General features: G+C 47.2%; 9 protein-coding genes across 9 annotated transcripts; 6 read left to right on the top strand and 3 right to left on the bottom strand.

Moving 5' to 3' along the window:
• The first annotated feature begins 324 nt into the window (after window positions 1-324).
• EDB91DRAFT_443645 (Tgs1 protein) lies at window positions 325-1,621 on the top strand. Its single transcript, XM_041327288.1, has 3 exons — window positions 325-575; window positions 635-826; window positions 889-1,621. Exons 1-3 carry the CDS (start codon window positions 356-358, stop codon window positions 1,422-1,424), a joined length of 948 nt encoding a protein of 315 aa, XP_041168731.1. The 5' UTR covers window positions 325-355; the 3' UTR covers window positions 1,425-1,621.
• A 358-nt stretch (window positions 1,622-1,979) lies between these two features.
• EDB91DRAFT_1065475 (uncharacterized protein) lies at window positions 1,980-2,709 on the bottom strand (the record flags this gene model as incomplete). The annotated part of the gene is made up of 2 exons (XM_041314780.1): window positions 1,980-2,215; window positions 2,463-2,709. 2 exons carry the CDS (start codon window positions 2,707-2,709, stop codon window positions 1,980-1,982), a joined length of 483 nt encoding a protein of 160 aa, XP_041168730.1.
• Window positions 2,710-3,287: 578 nt separating this feature from the next.
• EDB91DRAFT_1065471 (uncharacterized protein) lies at window positions 3,288-3,548 on the top strand (the record flags this gene model as incomplete). The annotated part of the gene is made up of 1 exon (XM_041314778.1): window positions 3,288-3,548. A coding segment is annotated over one exon (261 nt), but the record flags the coding sequence as incomplete, so codon positions are not given.
• A 2,254-nt stretch (window positions 3,549-5,802) lies between these two features.
• Window positions 5,803-7,197, top strand: EDB91DRAFT_1065474 (uncharacterized protein; the record flags this gene model as incomplete). The annotated part of the gene is made up of 2 exons (XM_041314779.1): window positions 5,803-6,726; window positions 6,778-7,197. 2 exons carry the CDS (start codon window positions 5,803-5,805, stop codon window positions 7,195-7,197), a joined length of 1,344 nt encoding a protein of 447 aa, XP_041168728.1.
• A 334-nt stretch (window positions 7,198-7,531) lies between these two features.
• On the bottom strand, window positions 7,532-8,344 carry EDB91DRAFT_1257535 (uncharacterized protein; the record flags this gene model as incomplete). Its single annotated transcript, XM_041324297.1, has 2 exons — window positions 7,532-8,024; window positions 8,088-8,344. The coding sequence occupies 2 exons, from the start codon at window positions 8,342-8,344 to the stop codon at window positions 7,532-7,534; spliced, it is 750 nt and encodes a 249-aa protein (XP_041168727.1).
• A 106-nt stretch (window positions 8,345-8,450) lies between these two features.
• On the top strand, window positions 8,451-10,529 carry EDB91DRAFT_1089239 (uncharacterized protein; the record flags this gene model as incomplete). Its single annotated transcript, XM_041316565.1, has 8 exons — window positions 8,451-8,666; window positions 8,716-8,861; window positions 8,913-9,424; window positions 9,468-9,578; window positions 9,627-9,668; window positions 9,718-10,072; window positions 10,124-10,288; window positions 10,337-10,529. 8 exons carry the CDS (start codon window positions 8,451-8,453, stop codon window positions 10,527-10,529), a joined length of 1,740 nt encoding a protein of 579 aa, XP_041168726.1.
• A 1,838-nt stretch (window positions 10,530-12,367) lies between these two features.
• On the top strand, window positions 12,368-14,148 carry EDB91DRAFT_1089238 (uncharacterized protein; the record flags this gene model as incomplete). The annotated part of the gene is made up of 5 exons (XM_041316564.1): window positions 12,368-12,502; window positions 12,775-12,905; window positions 13,019-13,443; window positions 13,780-13,877; window positions 13,990-14,148. 5 exons carry the CDS (start codon window positions 12,368-12,370, stop codon window positions 14,146-14,148), a joined length of 948 nt encoding a protein of 315 aa, XP_041168725.1.
• Window positions 14,149-14,312: 164 nt separating this feature from the next.
• EDB91DRAFT_1240554 (Endonuclease/exonuclease/phosphatase) lies at window positions 14,313-15,339 on the top strand (the record flags this gene model as incomplete). The annotated part of the gene is given in 4 exon segments (XM_041322028.1): window positions 14,313-14,466; window positions 14,525-14,632; window positions 14,652-15,252; window positions 15,303-15,339. 4 exon segments carry the CDS (start codon window positions 14,313-14,315, stop codon window positions 15,337-15,339), a joined length of 900 nt encoding a protein of 299 aa, XP_041168724.1.
• Window positions 15,340-20,980: 5,641 nt separating this feature from the next.
• On the bottom strand, window positions 20,981-22,871 carry EDB91DRAFT_443604 (acid protease). The gene is made up of 7 exons (XM_041327287.1): window positions 22,272-22,871; window positions 22,126-22,220; window positions 21,818-22,072; window positions 21,731-21,768; window positions 21,526-21,682; window positions 21,074-21,475; window positions 20,981-21,016 (listed from the first exon to the last, which is right to left on the bottom strand). Exons 1-6 carry the CDS (start codon window positions 22,571-22,573, stop codon window positions 21,126-21,128), a joined length of 1,197 nt encoding a protein of 398 aa, XP_041168723.1. The 5' UTR covers window positions 22,574-22,871; the 3' UTR covers window positions 20,981-21,016; window positions 21,074-21,125.
• Between the last annotated feature and the right edge of the window lie 962 nt (window positions 22,872-23,833).

Genomic DNA, 23,833 nt, shown 5'->3' with positions numbered 1-23,833 from the left:
GAATAGGGAACAACAAAGAAATATTCGCTGGAGGGGGTTTCACGAAGCTCAAAAATAGCGCGAGGATGAATGGCTTCATGGTAGATCGCCGGATTGGGGGAAGTAATAGGACGACGGACTGATGGATGCCAAGATTGTACAAAATCTGGTATGGCATCATCATCTGCGTTGGAATGGCCAAGTTCCATCTCCGCGCGTGAAGAGAGTCAGCACTACTAATAATATTGCAGTACTCACTTTGAGTATTCTCTGCAGTTGCTCTACAGTTGATGATAAGGATATAAGTTGATAAGGCATCCCTAACTCCGCGAATCACAAACGCATCAGGGTCGTTCGTCACGGTCACCTCACCACAATGGGCAAAAAATCAAACCTCACGGGTTTATCTCGTTTCCTGCCACAAGACTTTATTGATACAAAGGCTGCTAGCCATTCAGAACAATCACAAAATCAGAGCAGATCTGTAAAGAAACGTAAAACGGATACCTTTGGTCCTGCTCGCACAAGATACGATGCGACCGCCCTCGTTCCTCACTACAACACCGCTCACGAGGTTCCAGAAAACCTTCAGAAATGTCCGTCATGCTACAATCCAATATTTCGGCCTTTTGACTCAATCCCCGTGGTCTCTTAGATTTTTCTCAACGAAAACGTTACTTTTCTTTATACGACCAGGGATGTCTATTAGACGAAGAAGGCTGGTATAGCGTGACACCTGAAAGCATCGCCATCCGAATTGCAGAGCGATGTCGATGTGATACTATCCTCGATCCTTTCTGCGGCGTCGGAGGAAATGCGATTGCTTTTGCAAAAACCTGTGAGCATGGTGAGAGGCCCGTTCTACTGCTCATCGTTTTCTTGCTCATGTCGCCCTCATAAATTACATAGTCATTGCTCTGGACATCTCCCCAATACGAATAGCGTTGGCTCGTCATAACGCCGCAATCTACGGTGTTGCAGACCGCATTGAGTTTATTCTTGCGGACTATGTCTCATTTGCAAACGCATATCTTTCACGACCCCACCCAACGCGCAGGATCGATGTCGTCTTCTTAAGTCCCCCTTGGGGTGGTCCAGAATACATTTCTCCTACCGATAGCCATGTCTCTGCCGACCACAATACGGACCTACAGGACGAACCGGAGGCACATTCACAATTTAGCCTCTCGAGGATACAGCCGATACATGGCGCCGATCTGTTTCGCCTGACGAAACGGATCTCAGACAATATTGCCTACTTCCTTCCCAGAAACACGGATCTGAATGACATATCTGCCCTGGGCCAATCCGAAAAGGACGAAAGTGCCACTACCGACGACGAGCCTCGAATGATTGAAGTGGAGGAAGAGTGGATGGGGTCGAAGTTGAAAGCTCTCACTTGTTATTTTGGTGGTCTGGTCACTGGGCAAGAACATGTATTCTGACTTGATACGCCGCCAGGACTGTGACTGGACGCAAATACGCATCCTCCAGGGTACTCTTGGCTAGGTATTATTGCCTGTCAGAGTCTAGCTAGCTAGCGTCAGTGATGCTAGGAAGTGAAGTCCCTTTGACGTCTCGTGCAAAACTGCATCTAACTGCTGCTGGCGTTTGGTGACGATGCTGCTGATGCTCTGGTCATTGAGCTCGATGACAGAGTAGTCGGTATTGGGGAATTTACCAGAGTATGGGGCTTCGAGGTCTAGAATCTGATGAATGGCCACACCATCAACTAGTTAACTTGATCGAACGAGCTGAAGCTGCTGAGGCGAATGATTATTATTCTTAGACGTGAGTGCTTATAAAACTGGGCACTTACAATTTTTTGCAATGCAGCAATGATATCCGAAGCCGGGGAAAACTTGTCATTTGAGTTGGCTATGTGCATGTTCAATGTTAGCGCAAAGGTCAATGTTGAAACGTTCGAGGACGACGGAAATTTGAAGCCGCGAGGTAATCACCATTGGGCGAGAAGACGACATGGTGTGCTTTAGTTCCATTCAAAATATTGTTTCTGCGCTGTGACGTTTTTCAAGTTTCCATAGATGAATGTACCCAGTCCTCACAACAACAAGATTGTCCTTGACAGACAATGTAATCGAGAAAGTCCTCTGAACCTGGAGATCAAGAGGATCCCCTGCGGGACGTCCTGTCGTAGTCTCCCAGAATTGAAGGATGCCATGATTGAATCCCGACGCAAGGTGTTTTCCGTCCGGGGACCAGAACAGCGAAGACACTGTCGTGGCCCCGAATTGGTGGGAATATCAGTCTCCTGTTCACTGTATCCCAGATGCTGATTGACGCGCCATTGGCGAAGGCATCAGCGCCCGCAGCCAACTTGCTTACATCAGGGTAATATGCCATGCAACTCGTCAAGGAGCCCTTCAAGGTTCCTGGCGACGCAGCATCCAGACCTTCAGCAGAGCGTCATCAAAGGCAGCTAGCCATGTGCCGCCCACTAGGCATCACGCTATACAGGTTACGGCTGAACCGCCATGCGCATCCCAAGGCTCTCCGATCAGCTGCCTCGTTGACAGGTCGTTTCGCGTCCGCATCTCCTGCAACCCTCGTGTCGTACGGAGACCCAGTAACACAATTTACCCAATGGTCGTAGCCAAAGAGGGGCTCTCCAATTTCCCGTACTTCAGGAATGTCCCAGACTGGTGCAGAGCGGTCGGTGGATCCGCTCACAGCGCGGACACTGTCAGAAAAGGGCGAGTGTCCAGACATGTAGGGCCCGGGTGTATCCTTTGAGTTTGCTCAGTGGAGACAATTCTGAACTCGAAGTCTGGCTGGCATCTGTGGTGGACGGCATGATGGGAACAAGGTTGCTGCTTGACCGTTAGCGGTAAATATGGGAGACGTCTAAAACGCCGACTTGGTCGAAGTTCCTCTCTCAAAGTACTTTTGAGCAGTTCGCTTTTGGTTTAGTTCAGGTTTGCGTTCGTAAGCACACTTTTTGGTTGTGTTCAGCATCTCCACCAATCGCATCAGTGCGCTACAGTTGACATTCTCACAATGCATAAGGTGATCATGCATAAGATCTCATAATGCATGGCCAAAGGTGGGAACCGACATCGTTCCTATGTAATTATGCATGAAATCTATTATCCAATCATGCATAGGGCATTGGGCTGTTATGCATTATTATATATACTAAATATAGTAGTCCAGTTGGTTGAACCAGGGATGCCGCTACAAACCGACGCTAAACCTTTGGTGTTCATGCAAATTGGTGATAAATGAAATCAGGCAGGGCATAAATTTTCACTACTTTTCTTCACTACTTTCTTATTGCACCTGCAGACCCCCCAAGGCGTAAACCTTGTCATAACCATAAGCCATTTTGCATCACCAAACTGAAGGCCAAAGATTTACCGAAGACTTCTGCATTGCCGAAGCTACCAGCTCATGAACGAAGCAACTTGACACTCAATGATTGGCTAACTGTAGTCAAGTATCATGATGACAACCAGCCCATATCGCAGGAAGATGTTGTCAAGCATTTTGAGAAACCCACTGAGGGTGTTTTTGATATTTACTCAATAGGAGGCCTTGGTTGTTTGTGACCGCATGCAAAAGCTCTGCATTGATTATGCTGACGCCAATGGTGTATCACTCCCAGTAAAACCCAACACGATGAGGACGGGGAAATATGATAATTCTGTAATTACATAATAGGAAAAGTGACGAGCTCTGAGATTTCTAATGAACACGTGTTGCACTGTATCGTTTTCGTTGTGCGCCGTATCGTTTTCGTTGTGCATCGTATCGTTCCTATCGTTCTCTTTGTTGTCGTTGTTGTCTATCATATCATTCTGGTTGCGCATCGTATCGTTTTCGTCAGCATTGTCCCAATGCAAGAGTAAGCTAAAACACTTTACAAATTTCTTCACTAACTGTAGTGATCTTCACAGTGACACAGTCAACCAACAGCCAGCAAGTAGGCGTCGCTTCAAGCCCACCACGCGCTCATAAAAAGTGGGTCTGGTCAAGCAGAAAGTTCACTGGGTCGGACAGAGAAAGCGGCTCGTCCACAAGTCGAGGTATATAAGCCCGATTTTGTGATCGTTGTATTTTACTGACTATGTATGTAGTCTGCACCATACCCAGGACCAGATGCAGCGCAGGACCAGCTTGATGTTGATCATCATGACTACAAATTTGGGGACTCGGACCACCATGAGCCCCAATCCGCTTGGGCATCCACTGAATGTACCTCCCTCTGACGAACCCAATGTACCCCCACCCGACAAACCCAATGTGCCCCCACCCGACAAACCCAATGTACCCCCACCTGATGAACCCAACATGCCCCCACCCGATGAACCCAACGTGCCCCCACCCGATGAACCTAACATACCTCCCTCTGACGAACCCAACGTGCCCCCACCCGATGAACCCAACGTGCCCCCACCTGATGAACCCAACATACCCCCGCCTGACGAACCCCAGCATCTCCCTCGGCCCCTTCACCACGTCTTTGATATTGATCAACTTGAGGAGGAGGCTGTCTTGCCAAAACAAACAGATGCCGTAGCTTTCATCAAGTTACTGTGGGTAGCATCACTGGATGATCCTGTGGCAAAATTAGATGACGCTGCACTGAACCGGTTGCGTAATCCGTACCAGACTGGTCTCGAAATTGACAGTAGTGCTGTCCGACACGGGATTGCGACTTACTTTGCATTAGAACACTCCGCGATCAATGCATACGAGTCTATTCGACAATCCACTGCACACTGCCTTGAAGGCGAGGCTACTCAAATACCTAGTTACTATAATGTCGAGCGACTTATCGCAGAGTACACCGGTGTGGAATCAATAGAACATGACATGTGTCCAGATACCTGTGTTGCGTTCACGGGTCCCTTCGCCGATCTCACACACTGTCCTATCTGCAATACAGACCGCTACGACCCCATCAAACTTTGTACGAGTGGTGGTCGAATGCACGTTGCACGTCAGAAGTTCATAACCATTCCCCTCGGTGCACAACTACAAGCACTATGGCGTGACCAAGACCAAGCTCAAGCAATGGGCTATCTGCGGGAAGGAACTCAATGCTTGTTCGAAACACTTCGAGTCAATGGTGGCATCGTTGATGTTTTCGACGACTTCTGCAAGGGCCGTGAATTTCTACAGGCTGTTCAACGGGGTGATATCAAGCCTGATGATATTGTATTGATGATCTCACTCGATGGTGTGCAGTTGTACGAGTCCAAATTATCAGACTGTTGGATCTACATCTGGGTCATTATGAACCACGCTCCCAACCGGCGATACAAGAAACAATACGTGCTTCCCGGAGGTTTCATTCCAGGACCCAACAAGCCGAAAAATGTGGACTCATTCCTATTTCCCGGTATGCACCACTTAGCTGCCTTGCAGAATGAAGGCCTTCGTATCTGGGATGCATGGCGTGACATTGTATTTATTTCCAACCCGTTTCTTATCTTCGTTACTGCGGATGGACCCAGGCTTGTGTATTTTGATGGCATGGTGGGGCACAGTGGAAAGAATGGATGTTGATTGTACTGCGGATTACTCAGTTGTCGGAAGGGAACCCATTACTACCCTGCCTTGCTAATCCCCCATCGTTACGCTGTCGCCGGCAGTAACCACCCCAACGTCAGTGTCTATGAGTTGCATGATCCTGACCTCACTGAATATTTCGACAACCTTCTGAAACTCGTCGCCGCACCAAACACCCGCCAGTATCGCAAGCTGTGAACTCAAACCAGAATCATGAAACCCTCCCTTCTACTCGGCTTACACCCATCATACACCCTTGGAATTCCGAATTGTCTTACTCCCGATATCATGCACCTCGCACAACTACTCTCCGACCTCTTGTTGTCGTTATGGCGCGGTACAATGGACCACATCCTTCCGGATCATGTCTCAATGTGGCCCTGGGCAATCTTTCATGATGCTGAGACCTGGGAAACCCATGGAGAGGCCGTTTCTAATGCAGCGCAGCATCTCCCAGGCTCCTTCGACCAAAAACCAAGAAATCCCGCTGAAAAAATGAATTCGGGTTACAAAACGTGGGAGTATCAAGTCTACATATTCGGTCTTGGCCCAGTGCTACTATTCGATATCCTTCCCCGACCATATTGGTTAAACTACTGCAGGCTCGTACGTGGATTTCAGTTGATTAACCAGCATTCTATCAGCCATGAAGATGCTTGTACTGCTCAAGCCTTGTTTACTCAGTGGGAACTTGAATTCGAGACGCTCTACTATCAGCGCCGTGCAGAACGTTTGCATTTCATTCGATCCTGCGTGCACCAAGTCAGCCACCTTGTACGTGAGACTGTCAAGAAAGGGCCTCCCATCTGCTATTCTCAATGGACCATGGAACGTACCATTGGCAACCTCGGGCAAGAAATTCGCCAACCTTCCAATCCCTATGCCAACTTATCACGGGAGGGCGTCCGACGATGTCAAGTCAATGCTCTAAAGGCAATGATGCCTGATCTTTCCCCCGACAAGCCCCCCTTTCCGACAACAGCTATCGATCTCGGAGATGGATATATTCTCTTGCATAAGCGAGATTCATGGCCAATGGTTCCTCGAGAACCAGGTGCCAAAGCAATTTTTCAATATCTCGGTCACCGGTGTCGTGACTTCAAAATCCGCTGGTGGGCTCGTGTACGTCTTCTGAACGGACAGATAGCGCGCACTGCGTGGAGGGAAACCAAACACCCACCTGAAAAAGTGCGTCCTGCACAACATGTCAAGGTAGTTAGTATCCATACCATTGTTGTCCATGTCTCACTAATATTATCGAAGATCGTTATCGAAGGCGAAACCCGAGTTGCTGAAGTCCTATACTTCACGCGATTACCTGTTGAAGCTGGTATTGACAATGACGACAACCAAATTTGGGTCTGGAAGGATGTTGCTGTCATCTCGATGTTCTCACTCCCTGACAACGACCTCCTTGAATTATCGTGCCATACTGTCAGCTCATGTCGACTTGAAGATGATGACGTTCGTGTCATTGATATCAAGTCTTTTCTTGGTGTGGTTGGTATGGTCCCACATAAACCAACTCTTCCGTCTGGTGTTACTGAGGATCATTATTTCATGGTAGAAAAGCCCGGTCTTGATATTGCGACGTTCGGTGTCCCATATGAAGGACCCGCGGCTCAAGACGATCAGCTGGACGAACAAGAAGTGGAGGCTGGCGAGGATGATGGAGGTGCTTAGTGGAGCCGGTGATGAGAAGAAGGTATACGAGTTCATCACCCAGCGCTTTCTTGCAAGTTGTAGCACAGATGCGGAAGGCAAAGAAACAATTGTGCAAGTAAATTATGGTGGTGAAGAGTTTAATGCAACCGGTTAGTAATTCTGCTGCAACTCTGACATAGGCATGGTCCGAGTTTGCGAAGGCACAAAGTCCAAAGCAGAGATGCTCACCGAGAGCATCGAACAATACAGGGAGATGTATGTTCTCGCAAAGAGAGAGTTCAATAAGGTTGTCTCTGTAGGTGGTCTCCGAACGCAAGGGTGTCGTCTCAATAATACAGTGATAAAGTGCTTCTCATTCATCATGATCTAACAATTCCTGCAGCTCCTGCTTCCGCTGGCGTATAACTGTAAAGCTATCATCAACACCCGCACGGTCATACCACTTTGAGTCTTCTTCACACATGACATATTTCCAGTAGATCGAATTTGGAGGAGGGGGACTTGGGGTAGCGAAGAACGATTGTGGATCGAGCCGTTCAAGACGTGGTGGCATAGTGGTGCTTGCTGGAGTTGACGACGGCCCTGAGGTGAATCGAACTTCGGTCTTGATTGCAGCTGTAAGAGTGGAGATGGAAGGAGGCACGAACTCTGTGTCAGATTCAGGCTCAGTAGTAGAACCATCATCTGCAGATGGGATTGTGGTAGTGGCGGTTGCAGTGACTGCAACAGCGGAGGTGGTGTGTGCTGGCGCTGCGATCTCTTCGGATTCAGGCTCTGTAATCGAGCCAGCGCTGTCTGCGATTGGGGTCTTTGCCAGTGTGGTGGCCTGCACATCCTTGACAAAACTTTAATGTGAGATTAGACAGTGTCACAAAGGCATTAAATAGAATAGATAAAAAAAAGCCTACAGGTCGGCAACCCAATTGTCGTTCTGTGTGCCCAGGTCAGACTCTAAAGCAGGCAGTAGAGTAGAAATCTGTTGAATCAGATAATGGAATCGAGGAGGATGTTGATTCCAGTATGCGGGGTCGATAAGCATGTTATCAGAGGCTGTCAAATAAGGACTGCTGCTGCTCTCTGTCGCGCTCGGATCACTGAGGAAAACATTGTCAAAGTCAATATCTTTGCAATTCATCTGCAAAAAGCACAATAAAGGTAGGCTCATGATGGTACTAGAGTAGATGTTGTAATTTGCGTGATTTTCATTGAAGTCCAGTTTTGCTCACGTGAACAACTCCTTTGCAGCAAACATATGTCTCTCCGCTACCACCATGTCCACCGGCAACATGGAATTTTCTTATGGACCCTCTCCTTGGTACTCATATGATTTTACAATACCGTCTCTTCGCGCCAATGAACAATCTTCGGGTAGACTCAGACCACAAGCTCCTGGGCCCCTATCATCGTCGCTACCTCAAGCTTCACCGGATTTATTTGATGATCTGCACTCATTTGCAGGCTCTACTCCAAATTCTGGATTTTCTCATGTGAGTTGCTTATATTTTTCATACCGTTGGCTCCCACATTGTGATCTAGGGCGCATATATGCACCAGCCCACACCAAATTTTATTGCGGCACAGCAGGCTCATGCCCTACAAGAACAACTCGCTATATATCAAGCACGGCTTGCAGAGACTCAACTCGAGTTAAGCAAGACTATTACCAAATGTGACACTATCAAGTCGGTCTTTTTCTCCTATCATGATACTTAGATCGAAGTTGTTTGTTTTAGGGCGTCTTTTACCGAACTGATTAGCGTACTGCGACTCCCGGATCGCACCAACCCGCTGAACTTCAGTCTCACAAACGACTTGCTAACGGGACACGACAAAGTCCGTCCTTCGCAAGACTCTCACCCGAAAATCTGTTTCTGGAGTCGAGTGGATTACGACAAATACATTGAGAACGCTGAGTCTGGGACTGGAACTCGGGGTAAAGCCCCATGGCTAGAGCTCGAGGATGGTAAATCTGTCATGGTCGAGCAACTCAAATCAATTTGTAAGGCACTGCGCGCAGCCTGGGCTGAATTGGTTGTTCAGAAATTAGCTCCACCCACCTGGTCAAGGATCTGTGCTACCGGAAAGAAGCTTGTATTCGACATCATGGTGAAACAGTTCCCGCTATTCCTATTCGACCACTGCGGCTGGAAACTCAAGCTGCTTTGCATTACCGATTACCCATCCTGGCGTAAGAACAACCTTGGGAACAACGGAAAACTGGAAGGACCTACCAGGCAAGCTCTCAGTCAAGGAAGAGCATATTGACGACTTGGATGAACTTGACGCAGAGATATCAGAATCGAAACACGATGGACCCCGGGCTAAAGGAAACAGCAAGCGGCGCCTGTCTGACGATAGCGAAAGCCTGGACCGCCAAGACCATTTGAAGAAACCTAAATGTATGCGTTTTTTCTCTTGTAATTCTGATGGGCTCACATCACCATTAGTTGACTCAGCACCATCTCCGCTGCTTCGTATCGAACCGAAAGGTATGTATTGTTCTTTATTTCGTTACCTTGTTAACATCGATATTGCTAGTTGACCCTGGCGCTATATCGCCAACCTTACTCTCAACCAATATGCCCCTGCATCCAGATCAAAACTCAGGGCCTGGCACTAGCACCGACAAATGTGTCCCTTCGCCCATCGATGATTCTCTTGCCCTCGAAAATACTCTCATCATGCCAACCTACCCACGTGATGCATCTACCCCACCATTTGGAGTCTACTTACTGCAGCCCACTCCGCAAGGCCCGTCTCTTCCCCGATCGCCTTTGCGCCAAACTGTGTATACTTCTGAAACTAAGACCTTGCCAACTCCTCGCACACCAAGAACATCTCGTGACATACAACATGCCAACAAAGAGAACACAATTATATTGCAGGATCCACTGTAAGTACCTCATACTACATACTCATCCTTGCTAACTACGCTGCTACAAAGCGCCGATATTTTCGGACCTAACGGAATCGCCAAGACAATCCCTGCCCCAGCACTTAGCCCGATCAAGCAGACAAACAAAGACGGACCAAGTATATCCAACACCAAGTCAGTTGTAAAAACGGAGGGAAAGAAGAAGATGCGACCTGGTGCCACGAAGAACGCTCAGTAAGTATGCCTGTCTCTTAATGTTTTGCACTAACCTTTGTCATGCAGAAACTTATGCGCATGGCGTTGGCTAAAGCAGGTCAATGACATGAGTGGAACAACTGAAGAATTCTGCGTGTATTGGGCAGCACTCGCGACCGCACAGCAAGATGAGTACAAGGCCGACGCAGAGCGGTTGCAAAGCGCAGGGACATGGACAAAGGGTTCTGATTGTGCCGTCTGCGATGGTGCACTATACTAGTAGCATGTTTTCCCTTGCATTGTATGTCTTTTTATTGCCTGCCTGCATATTTCCCCCCACTTTCGTGCGTTTTTGCCCCTGCCCTGCTATTTACAGTAATTCCCGACTGCACTGTAACATCCCATGTCATCCGATCCTGTCCGCTGTCGTCATAATACATTATATTTGCTCGACTATTATAAATATGCTTGAATCGGATGAAATATGTAAACTACGATGAAAATCAGACCCTGTCCGCTGTCGTCACAATACATCCCATTCGTTTAACTATCATGAATATGATTGAATCGAGAGACATATGTAAATTACAATGAAAATCCGATATCATCCTGCCCCATCATGTAACATATGGGATGCACTCAAGTGGGTTCTGTTTAGCTCGGGAAATCGCCCAGTTAAGAAGAAATTTTCAGATGTTGCCTGCTGGTGCCCGATCTCATCGTGTTGGGTCTTTACTGGGGTGTATTGGCCGAGGTGCCGCGCATGACATAGTGTGGATGAAATTGTGCATTTCTATTGTGTTTTCGACATCTCAACTTCCAGTGCTGCCACTGCAACAAGCTCGCAACAAAATTAAAAAAATTCTTGTTGGGCCTTATGCGCAGAGACCCAAGGTATACACTACAGTAGATCTGATACGAATATGTGTTGTTGTTGTGTTGCTATTCAGCAATAAGTGAAAATTGTGCATTTCCCATTGAATGATAGTACTGCCAGTGCATGTAGAAAAACTATAAGTATTACATAATTTGTGCTGTTGATGTTATGTACGGCTTCCAGTTGCAATGCCGAGTATAAGTAGCCTCAAGGCCTCATGATCTAGTGGACCAAGTTGAAAAGAACATGAAGGGGGCCCTTGAACTCGTACCACTACCATGGTCAGTTTTCCCACGCTTTTCGTGGACAAGGTAGAGCGACTCCCGCTCACAGTGAACAACTGGCTTCGAATAAACATCATAAATCATACAATCAAAGTACACACACGAACATGCAACCAACCCATATCAAGTATCAGAACGATAAAAAACTCACAAAAACAACGGAAGGTATCAACCCACAGCCAAACCTACAACACCATCACAACAAAGAGTAAAAAACACTAAACGTCTACCACCAAAAACTAAACCATCACAAGCCCCAAAAGAAAACACGATGTACGACAACTAATAAGTCCTTACTAACCAAGGAACAAAACGAAGCACAGCACGAGAAACCAGATTCCATCAAAACCCGCTCCCATGATGTAAAAACCCAGGCCGCACATGCACAACAAGACCACCCACCCGCAACACCCTTGCGAACCCCATCAACCCGAACCACGCCTAACACAAACCACTGCAATACCATTACATGTACACCCGGCCACTCCCTAAGAAATCCCTGAGACTGCCTACTCCAAACGAAAATCAGATGGCGCCGATAGAAACCTAAGTATATAAACTACACAAAAACACCCAAAACGCCTGCCCACCGGAGCGATGAGAGAAAAGGAAATAACCTCCATAAAAACCTCTTCACAAGCAACCCGCCCATACCCACCCATCCCCCTGCCAACCTCTGAGCACACCCCGCGTCGGGCCACAATTCTTCCCACCTAATATCCTCCCAGAAGACAACAACATGGAATACACCCAGCAGGAAACAACCCATACCCCGGTACCATCCCCCTCCATGACAAACTCAACCAGGGTACCGCCGGAATCCCCTGGAAACACCGACCCCATTGGCCAGAGTCACACAAAAACCCCCAACGTCGCCCTCTGTCCATCCCCCCCCTATCCCACCCTCCCCCTCCCCCCCCACCGAGCCCTGAAGTAATAGGTGACCTTGCAAAATCCATGCACGCGCCTCAGAGTAACCCAGAAGACCACTCTATGAGTGCACCAGAAACCCCCTCCTGCCCTTACTCGCCTAACGAAGAGGAGAAGGCGATACTAGCTCACCTAGCCCTTGCAGAGAAAAACCGCTCCACTGTCCGTCATGATGGCCCTAACCACTGCACAACCCTACCTGCAATTCACGCCCACCCCCATAGGAGGATTCCCCCACGTACACCCTACTCACTCAGCCGAAACCTTCGACCACCTCGACAATCGTGTTCTCCTAGCATGGTTCCAAGTTGAACACCCTAAACTCGTCGTACAAGTCTTTGACTACACAGGAAAAGAAGTAGCAGAAAAAGCGGTAGTACTTGTGGAACGCATCTGAGCCAACATAGGAATCATCGCCAACTTTGTCCACCAAGATGCACAACCAGTTCGCATCTCCCCCCCACAACCCCAAGGAGGACTGGGAGAGCAAAAACTTCCCCATCGGATTCCTAGTCCACAACATCTCCGAAGAGACCAAAGACCTCATCCTCAGCACCCGCATATGGTCGGCATCTGACATAACCTTCGAAGCACGCTCCTTCAGCTGCTACTGCCCCCCTGACCTACTCTTCTGCCTAACCAGTTTCACCACATCCAGCACCCAACTCATACGTAAAGCTGTTGCACAGATGTATGGGTGGCGAACGAAAATAGAGCGGTGATCAATGATCTCATTTCCATGAGCGAGATTAAAGACGAAGAAAAAGTCTACGCAGCCACATGGAGCTTCATCAGATCAATTAGGATCGAGCTCCTGGACTTCAAAGTAACCGGTGGACTATCAGTTCCATGCTTCAACGTCCTTGCAGTCAGTCCCATATGCGACGCCAAAGCATGGACTGACCTCCGATCCTTCCTACACACCCTTGATTACCCCACAGGCCTCGACGGCTGCGGAACCGCCATAGGCATGACGGCATGCCCTATCTGCCACTCGATTGCACACCCTCGCGGTCTGTGCCCCTTCCCAGAAACCCCACTCTGGAACGGTCCAAAGATCGGAGCTAAATCATCGATCCCCACCAGGAACCCGAGACCGAAGGGTAAACACACTGCCTAGAACCTTAATCCTCACCCTCGCACGAAACCGTATATCACACACCCCATGCAATCCCCTTTAGAAATACCCAGAAAACCAATACATACTACCACACATCACCTACAGTACCTGTCACTTACATACCGCCCAAATACTACATCCGTGCCACCTTGCCAACCTGCCTGACACTAACGGAGACCCGATATGACTGCTTGCTGGATCAACTCGAGCCCAAGTCTCGCAGACAAAGCATCCGCCAAAGACAATCTAATTAGTTCACGCGAGACACGAACTAAGACCGCCTGAGTCGCTTGCCCAAATATACTGACTGTGTAAACAGGACAGGAAAGCAGCGATGTCTCAAATCAGCATGGCGCTAGCCAGACCACGGAAGCCTATTTAGGCTCGGACGAGTCGTGCCGAGAGGCTGAAGTCCTAGTAAGTAAACCCAAACGGAAGCTTGGGCCTCCTTCGGGTAGAAAGCTCTGACATAGTCCAACTGAGAAGCCAGTTAATGACACCCCTGACCTGTCTACTAGTCAAAGAACAGGTAAAGTACCTTGACTGCCAACAATTACAATATAACCCCCCCCCCCCTCCCCCGGTCTTTCTTCTGGTCCTGGTTCTAGCCTCCCCGAGCTCAGAGGGAGTCTCTTTTCTAACGCCAAAGATACTCTCAAGGACGAGCATGGGGAGTTCGGAGGCGTAGTTCGTCCCCCCCAGCCCCACCAGGCTACAGCACACCAAGCTTCACCCAACCCAAATAAAAAAACAAGAGCAAACATAACAATAGCATCCCTAAACATAAGAGGATGCTCATCCAACACCCTCGGGAATAACCAAGTCTCTAAATGGACAACAGTAAATCAAACAATGAGAGAAAATAAAATAGGAATACTATGTCTGCAGGAAACACACCTAACAGAAGAACATGAAAATCAAATAGAAAACCTATTTTCAAGACGACTACACGTACTTAACTCCAGCGACCCTGATAGACCCAGCACCTCAGCGGGAATTGCGTTCAGTATTAAACAAAGAACTTACAAACATAACTAATGCAAAAATGGACGTGCTAATCCCAGGGAGAGCCGCCGCACTAACCGTATACTGGCATAATGAGAAAACAATCACAATACTAAACATATACGCACCAAACAACCCAAGAGAACACTCCTACATTCTGGGAAACAGTAAGAACTAAATGGCAAGAAAAAAGACTCAACTCACCTGACTTCATGATCGGAGACTTCAACATCACTGAAGACCCATTAGACTGCGCCCCAGCAAGAACAGACAACGAAAATGCAATTGAAGCCCTGAGAGATATCAGATCGACACTAAACCTACAAGATACATGGAGGATAACATTCCCAACGAAGAGACAATTCACCTTCAGCAGCAGCAACAACACACTATCCCGACTAGACAGAATATACTCATCAATCGTCCATAATAAAAGCCTGCTAGAATGGAAAACATACGTCAGCCCAATACCCACAGACCACCAAATGATATCAGTACACTTCGCACCACCGGGACTCCTGCACATTGGAAAAGGAAGATGGACATGGCCGCTAGGCATCCTCTCAGACGCAACCCTAATCAACAAAGTTATAAGCCTCGGTATAGAAACCCAAAAAAAAATGGAACAGACGCCCCACCGCGACGAAAGCACAAACCCCCAATCGATCTGGGAAATGTTCAAAACCAAAATGAACTCCATGGCGAAAGACACGGCGAAATCCCACCTCGCCAAAATAGACCAACAAATAAAACAACTAACAAAAGACCTCAACAGCACAGAAAATATGTCAGAAATCGACACATCTGAAAGTACAAGACACCATAAAGTAATCCTAGAAAAAGAAATAGACCACCTACAAAAGAAACGAAATAAAAACAATAACCTGAGAGCGCAAGCGCAATGGTCGCTGAAAGGCGAAACAATCTGCAAATACTGGTCAAAAATAAACAGCGCAAAAAGACCGAGAGATATAATCCACCGACTACAAATACCTAACACGAACAGATTCACGACGAAATCAGAGGAAATGGCTGAAATCGCAAGAAACTACCATGAAAACACCCAAACAGCAGGACCCACACCTGGAAGCCGAAACACACCAGAAGAACAACACAGGAATCACTAAACAACATCCCCGACCAGCAGAAACTAGACGCACCAAATAGCCCACTCCATACCCCCCTACTAGAAGAGCACATCCTTGCCGCTCTAAAATCATCGAAAGCCGGTAGCTGCCGCTGGAATAGACGGGATCCCATACGAGACCTGGAAAACTCTAAATGAAAAACACATCGAAGCAAAAGAAAACGAGAAACCCAGCTTCGACGTAATCAAAACAATTACCCACATAATCAACGACATCCAAATACACGGCATCACCCAGGAATCAGAATTCACACTAGGATGGATGTGCCCGCTATACAAAAAGAAAGAACGCACCTTAATCGAAAACTACCGACCAATCACCCTCCTGAACACAGACTATAAGATTCTAACCAAGGCACTGGCCATGCAGTTAGCAAAAGAAATACATACCTTGATACACCCGAACCAAAGCGGCTTCATACCCAATAGATCCATATTTGACCCAATCCGTCTAGCACAAACCATGGCAACCTACGCAGATGTAATGGAAGAAGATGGCGCCATCATCACACTGGACCAAGAAAAAGCATACGATAGAATCAAACATGAATACCTCTTCAAAACATTAAAAGAATTTAACATACCTCCCATGTTCATCAACACCGTCAAAACCTTATACTCCTCCGCCTACACAAAAGTCACTATAAACAGATTCTTAAGCACCCCATTCCAAGTCACAAGAGGCGTAAGACAAGGTGACCCACTATCATGTCTCCTTTTCGACATCGCAATCGAACCCCTAGCCTACTCGCTAAGAAACTCAATAAACCTACAAGGATACAATGTCCCTGGACTCACTGACAAAATAATAGTAAACTTATACGCAGACGACACAACAATATACCTGTCCAAACACAACCAATACACCAACCTTGAATACATATTAAAAAACTGGTGTGCTGCATCAGGCGCAAAGTTCAACCTAGAGAAAACAGAAATCCTACCTATAGGGTCCAAGGAACACCGAGCATCTGTAGTAATAAACAGAAAGTTAAATGACACAGACACCCCATGGTGCGATAACATAAGAATCACAAGTGACGGGAACCCAATACGAACACTCGGCGCCTGGATAGGAAACGAAATCGACAATGCAACCACGTGGGAACCAATAATAACAAAAATCGAAAACACCCTCACCAGATGGAACCTCAGCCACCCCTCCCTCAACGGGAAAAGACTAATCATCCAAATGATAGTAGGGGGCATGACCCAATTTCTCACCAAAGCACAAGGTATGCCGAAACCAATAGAAAAAGCCCTGACAAAAACGATCAGCAAATTCATATGGGAGAACCGCAAAACCCCACCCATGAGCCTAGAAAGCCTACAAAAACCAAAGGACAAAGGAGGAATAAATCTACTAAACATCAAAACCAGAAACCAAGCAATCGACATAATATGGCTGAAAGCATACATGGACCTATCAAAATCACGCCTTTCATGGGCATTCGCAACGGACATCATTATAAACACACTAAAACCAGAAGGAATAAGACACCAAACCGACCTTAAAAACTTCCTCATCGCATGGGACCCCCCGACACAAGGCCAAAGAGCGAGTAAGTTATCCAACCGCATCCTAAACATGCTAAAAGCTGCCAAAAAACACAATGTAAGCTTCGCACCCCTGAAAATGGCAACTCACCTAAAAGAACAACTACCGGCATGGGCACACATAGGTGCACCACCAAAGACCTATAACAAAAAGAAAGACAAGTGCCTATACAACACACACGGAATTAAATCAATAAAAGATATGAAGGCGCTAGCCGCCCAAATACACAACAACAACGCACACTCAGCAAGAAGCAACTGTGCATGCGAAAGCTGTAAACAAGACAGACAAACCGGTTGTGTAAACCCACACAAATGCGCGATAAATGCAAAAAACATCCTAACCAAACTCCCCAGAAATACAGGAACAACGCATCCCCACAAAAAGATGATTTAACGCTAACACACAGACAAAAAGAAAAAAACTCACAAACGATCAGAACAAAGAAAGGAGATATAATCTTTGACCCCTCCCTAACGGAAAAAAATTCATTAGCAGAATGCTTTAGAATCTTCGTCGATAAAGATAAACTCACGCAAAACCCAGCACACAGACTCCAACGACCGACAGCAAGGAGACTAACAACCGACAACACCATCACAATCTACACAGATGGCTCATGCACTGAGAATGGCCGAGAAAACGCGAAATGAGGCGGGGGAATATGGATAGCACACAACCACCCACTCAACCGAGCAATAAAAGTCCCAGGACACCTACAATCTAACCAAATAGGAGAAATAACAGCCATGTTAGTTGCCCTCCAACTAGCGGACCCACTAACAACTGTAAAAATAATCACTGACTCAAAATACGTGATCGACGGACTAACAACAAACCTGAATGCATGGGAAGACCAGGGCTGGATCGGAATCACCAACAGCGAATTCTTCAAAGCAACCACATACCATCTCAGAAAACGTGCGGCCCTGACACTTTTTGAATGGGTGAAAGGCCACAGCAACAACGAAGGAAACGAACATGCCGACAACCTAGCAAGCCTCAGTGCAAGAAAAACACGAGACGATGAGGTCGACCTCACGGTCCCAGATCACTTCAACCTACAAGGCGCAAAGATACAATCAATAACACAAGCCCTTGCATATCAAGGAATCAGCGCAAACAAACACACGGAATACAAAAGAAAAACCCTAGAACTTCTAGACATCTCCCGGCACGCGATAGAAAGAATAACCATGAAGCTAGAAACAGACGCGTCAATATGGCAAAGCTGCAGAAAAAACGACATATCTAAACAAATTCAAGCATTCATATACAAGACTCTCAACAACACATACCAAATAGGAACCTTCTGGCTGAACATCCCTACACTCGAACAACACGCAACATGCTCAACATGCAGAGAAGACACAGAAACCATGGAACACATCCTAACAGAATGCCCCGACCGAACCCTACACATAATATGGGAACTCGTCAAAAATGTATGGCCAACATAACAAACAGAGTGGCGACAACCTAACATTGGAACGATCCTCGGATGCGGGATGATTGAGATCCCCCACACCAACGTTGAAAACGACCCGAAAGACAAAGAGAAAGCGGCTATAAAACGAGGAGCATCCAGACTTATTAAGATTCTGTTATCAGAGTCCGCCTACCTAATATGGGTACTACGCTGCGAAAGAACGATAAGAGAGATAACCCACTCAAAAGATCACATAACTAAGAGATGGACGCACGTCATAGATAAAAGAATACAGATAGACAGAGTGATGGCATACAAAAACAGATGAAAACAGAAAACAACACTACAAGTTCAATGCACGTGGTGTAACAGCATAACCACAATCCCCCACCTCACCCTGGGGGAATAATGCATTACCATTGTAATTACAAGATAAGGTATTGCATTAACAATTGTAATGGCTAATGAATTAATTTTTAATCTTAGTAAGAGGGGGTTAGAGGGGGTTAGAGGTTAGATTTTAGATGTTAGAGGTTTGTTAGAGGTTAGATGCTAGATGCTAGATGTTAGAGGGTTAGTGGTTAGTGGTTAGTGGTCAGTGGTTAGGTGGTTAGTGGTTAGTTAGGGTTAGCTAGGATTATATTCTGCCTGGTGCCTCGGAGGTTAGATGTTATGTAATGTTATGTAAGAGGTTGCTGATAGTTACAATGGTTAATGCAATACATTTGTCTTGTAACTATCATGCATTTAATGCATTATAACTACAGGATAGCCTCAATCCCCCCCGATAGAACGGATTGGGTAGACAACCCTGAGGTTTTAGTGGGTATAAGACTACACAGGCCCTTGCAGACCGAGGAAACCAGGTAGTAAACGGAGTCCCACACTATCCTACAGCATGTAGGATGTGCGTAAGAGAGAGAGAGAAATTCTATATTTATATACCGCAACAAACAAAGTGAGCTGTTAAGACGCGGTGCCCTGTTAGGGCTGTGCTGGGGAGTGTTGTAACAGGGTGAGGGATGTAGGTATAGTACGAATAGCCAAGCGGTCCGCGTTTGATGAGTTTTGGTGTGCGTGTGGGCTCGTTTGGTGTCCAGGCTTAGGATGTGCGTAAGAGCATTTTCCCTCGGACGATATTCAGGTATCGCTATAAGCGTTTATGTAAGGCTAGACTGCGTCAGTTGTTGCATAATAAACCCGCTTTTCCAAAAAAAAAAAAAAGAAAAGAACATGAAGCCCAAAGTCGAATTCCTGTCTCTTGCTGAACTTCTGAAGAACTCAAGTCTTACATTCTCAGCCTCCTTCCTTGGCGAGATATTACTCGTTGCACATCGGTGAGCCACCAATTTTCCAACTATCGATGTCGATTGTACCTACCAGCAGTGGAATATGAACTGTTATACTGACAACTCTTGCAGGTGTGCAACGCTCTTCACCAGACATATGTGTCATCCTTGGAGCTTCAGTACATCGTAGAACTTGGTGACCAGCAACTGCTCCATGTCCCTGTCGCGAAACCCCGCAACCACATTTCTACTTCCGAGCGTCTACAGCTTCTGAGGGACAGCTCACGCATGGTTCAAGTTGGACCTCCACTTTTTCCAAACAGTCTCTGTACCAGAACGATTTGATGAAGTACAAATGAACGTCGCTGATGGGCATCTCTATCTGGACCGAAGACGGAGACTACGACGGAGACTGGGGCCACTGCCACTTAGCCAAGATCTTTCCAATATTGCCAAGGCTCTCACAGCAAACAACCGATCGTCACTGGTCTACAGGATCCCTGTGTTCAGTTCCGGAGTCCGAGTACTGTTACTGATTTTTATCCAGCCGTTGCTCCAAAGAATGAACCGGATTGAAGTCATCGAGATGTAGAGCGGCTAGTCTTAACAAGTTGAAGAATGTCGACCTCTACTGATCGTGGTGCAGGCGGAATGAGCACGGTAATACTGTGCATATTCCTACAACATTTGTACAACCCCACTAGCTATTCAAATTTATGGATCGCAGCTATATGGAATACTTCTCCTCTCTCGTGTCTATGGTGTACTCTGTTCTGGAATCGCACGCGGGTGTCGTCGTCACATCTTACCGTCTTCTCAGGATGTTGCTTTTGGTCGTGGAGAGTGCTCAGTGAACAACTCGACCACCTCGCCAACCGCGAGCTCGTTTAATGGATCAAGCCACCACAGCTTCTGCTAACCGGCAACGTCTCGTTTAATTGGCTCTCATTACTAACGGTCAAAGAACATTCCAGCTCCGTGGAATTGATTTTGCTATGGCTTTAGTAAACCCAGCATTATGGTATCAGTTCTAAACCATAGCATGTATGAAGGGTATTACTGCCACTCCGAGTCATCCCCTTGAAAAAACACCCATATTAAGGAGTGTAGGTGGTGAACGTATGTTCGCTTTCACAAAAACATATCAGCCAAAAGGGATAACTAGATACAACAAGAAAAACTCACGTATAAGCAAATCCAACTTGTTGACTATCCGTGTCGAACACCTGCAAGTCAATCAGTACCTCGTACATAGCCACATGGCGATTCGACAACTCACAGCATAGTACTTCTCCATGAACTTCTGCCCGATGATAAAGTCTAGCCCCTCGCCGCTGTTAGTCCCCAAGTACGAGACAATGCCGTACTGCTTGTTTGCCGACAAGCCCCATGCGGTGTTCTGGTCCATCGGGATGAGTTGCGCTGCAGCGTCCAAACTGAAGACGGTGCCGCCGACCGTAAAGTTCAATGGTTGGATCTTCGAGACGGAGCTTTCAGGAATGGTCATGAGGCCGGTGGTCTGGTCGAGCTTGGCACCAGGGATGGCGCGCATATAGGACTCGAAGAAGTTGTCAGCGAGGAGAACCACTATAAATGTGTCAGAAAGTGAGCATGTTAATAGGCAAATCAAGTCCTACGGGTGGTGCCAGTATCAACGATTCCGGCGGTTGAAGTTGGGATAACAGTCGTCTTGTCGTTGGCGGCACCATACGTTGCATCGGTGACGTTGATACCCCAGTAGTAACCGGCAGGGTAAGTTGCAGTGACTGGCGTGTAAGTAATTTCGCCGGTGTACTGAACAAAATTCAGTACGAAAGTTGGGGACATACTTCTGAGGCTTACCAAAGACGAATCGATGCCACCATAAGTGAGGGCACCATCTGCGCGCAAATCAGATCACATTCGACCATCTCACAAAGCGTCTCTTACTAGTGTCGTTGTAACTCGTTGCGGGTGCGAAAGAGACGCCCAATATTTCCTGTGTGATCAAACCCTGCGAGAGAGCATTGTTCATAACGGTGGGGATTAGCTCGTTGGTGCTGGGCGAGAGTGTGCCCTCAGTCAGAATGACGGGGCCCACACCGACGATCCCATCGACGCCCTCAAAGTCGGCATAGGAAAGAGCATCACCGATGGACTGATTCGTGATGACAAAACCTGGAGCAAGTGTCACCTGGTCGAGATCTGCCGGTTGAATTTTAACAATGTTATCATTTTTAAGCGGCCAAAAGACCTACACTCCAAGCCGGAAAAGTAACCCGAGCCGTAAGTGACGTTGACGTCTTCACCAGTGAAGATACTGGTTGAAGTCTGGACATACGTTGTTCCAGTTCTTCAAAATAAAATGAGATGCAGTCTGAGGGAATAACCAATCGGGTCCTACCCAACAAAAGTATTGGAGCTACCAGTGTCGACGACCAAGTTGTAGTACGTCGGAGGACTACCAACGCCCACACTGGTAGTGTACTGGACATATGCAAGATTAGACGCAGGGACCGTCGTAGGACCGCCAGAAGCAAAGCTCTTTAGGAATGCAGCACGGGAACGATCAGCATCAGGCAGTCCCGCGAGAGAAGAGCTGGAAGGCGCAAGTTTCGTCAGGGGCATACTAAAGAAGCTTGAAGCCGATACAGAGGCCACGGTAGCGAGGAGAACTGCGCAAAGAAGGGCGGAGAACGACTGCATGTTGAGCAGACGAGCAGGGACCTGGTGCTAATTCATCATGAATGACCCAATGAGATTTATATGGGCGGGGACGGAGGTTGAGGCAGCCGATAACCACCCAGTACTAACAGCACCTGCCTGAAGGAACGCATGGAAGTAGAAAGCTGCCATGCGTGTCGATTTAAATAAACTGGAAGACATACATAGAACCAATAATAACATGGGACATTTTCCATAATTTTCCGGGTCGGCGCTGAAACGCTAGCATTTGAACAGGGCCAAATGCGAGCAAGCGTGCTATCAGAGACTCGTGAGCATTGCGAGGTTGCTCACCTCTAGAGTCAAGCCTGTGATATTCCCACCGATCCAAAGTAAGTACATTCGTATCTTGAGCAAGAAATGGGAGCCATATGTATTATGTTCCACTCATATGGCTCGAAGTTCGTAGCGTGTGCATAAGAATAGACAGAGACCAATTAGGACCTACCTGAGCCACGGAGAGAAGGTGTCAGATATATGTATCTCGCGACCGAGCCGTCCTAGGCCTAGACATTTTTGGGTTGCTGTCCTCCCGTGCAGCTGGTGAAGCTTAAGAGTCAAGACTACAACCCTGACTGTCACTGGGCGGTCATTAGCCGGCGCCCGATGGAGAGAGAGAGAAATTCTATATTTATATACCGCAACAAACAAAGTGAGCTGTTAAGACGCGGTGCCCTGTTAGGGCTGTGCTGGGGAGTGTTGTAACAGGGTGAGGGATGTAGGTATAGTACGAATAGCCAAGCGGTCCGCGTTTGATGAGTTTTGGTGTGCGTGTGGGCTCGTTTGGTGTCCAGGCTTAGTATAATATGATACACTTTCTCTCCTTCCTCCTCCTTCTGATCTCTCCTCGTCTCCTCCTTCCCTCGTCACTTCCTTCTTTGCCCTTACTCAGGCTTCTGTCCCTCTCCTTTCTTCCCAGTCTCCTTCTCGTTCCAGTGCGACCTTCTTGAATGCGCTGGATTCTTGAATAAACTTCGCTAGTGCCTTTATGCCCTTCTCCGTACCCAAAATTTCGTTGAGTATGATGTTGTGTGATACCTCACGCAGATGGATGCGTTTGTCGCGCAAATAGTGGGCAGTCACGTATGATATGTTCTCGTGTTTGACGTGGTTCTCCACATGGGCAGAGGGTGGGTTCGGTTGGAACGAATGCAGCGTAGTATTCTCCCATGAATCCGTGTCCTGTGCGGCATTGTATAAGACGGCCGTATACTTCTCGAGGAGTGTGAGTGAAATGTTGGC

The sequence above is a fragment of the Suillus paluster genome (genome assembly GCF_016628075.1).
Source record: "Suillus paluster strain FC165 chromosome Unknown EDB91scaffold_304, whole genome shotgun sequence".
NCBI lineage: Eukaryota > Fungi > Basidiomycota > Agaricomycetes > Boletales > Suillaceae > Suillus > Suillus paluster.
Note: the sequence above shows the minus strand (reverse complement) of the source record. Positions and strands in the feature narration are given on the sequence as shown.

Bases quoted from the DNA above. Each gene is read 5' to 3' on its own strand.
- EDB91DRAFT_443645 (XM_041327288.1), top strand. From the start codon at position 356: ATGGGCAAAAAATCAAACCTCACGGGTTTATCTCGTTTCCTGCCACAA. The intron at 576-634 runs GTCCGTCATGCT...GTGGTCTCTTAG, and splicing joins TCCAGAAAACCTTCAGAAAT to ATTTTTCTCAACGAAAACGT. The intron at 827-888 runs GTGAGAGGCCCG...TAAATTACATAG, and splicing joins TGCAAAAACCTGTGAGCATG to TCATTGCTCTGGACATCTCC.
- EDB91DRAFT_443604 (XM_041327287.1), bottom strand. From the start codon at position 22,573: ATGCAGTCGTTCTCCGCCCTTCTTTGCGCAGTTCTCCTCGCTACCGTG. The intron at 22,073-22,125 runs GTAGGTCTTTTG...TTCAACCGGCAG, and splicing joins TTACTTTTCCGGCTTGGAGT to ATCTCGACCAGGTGACACTT. The intron at 21,476-21,525 runs GTAGGACTTGAT...ACACATTTATAG, and splicing joins CGTTGATACTGGCACCACCC to TGGTTCTCCTCGCTGACAAC.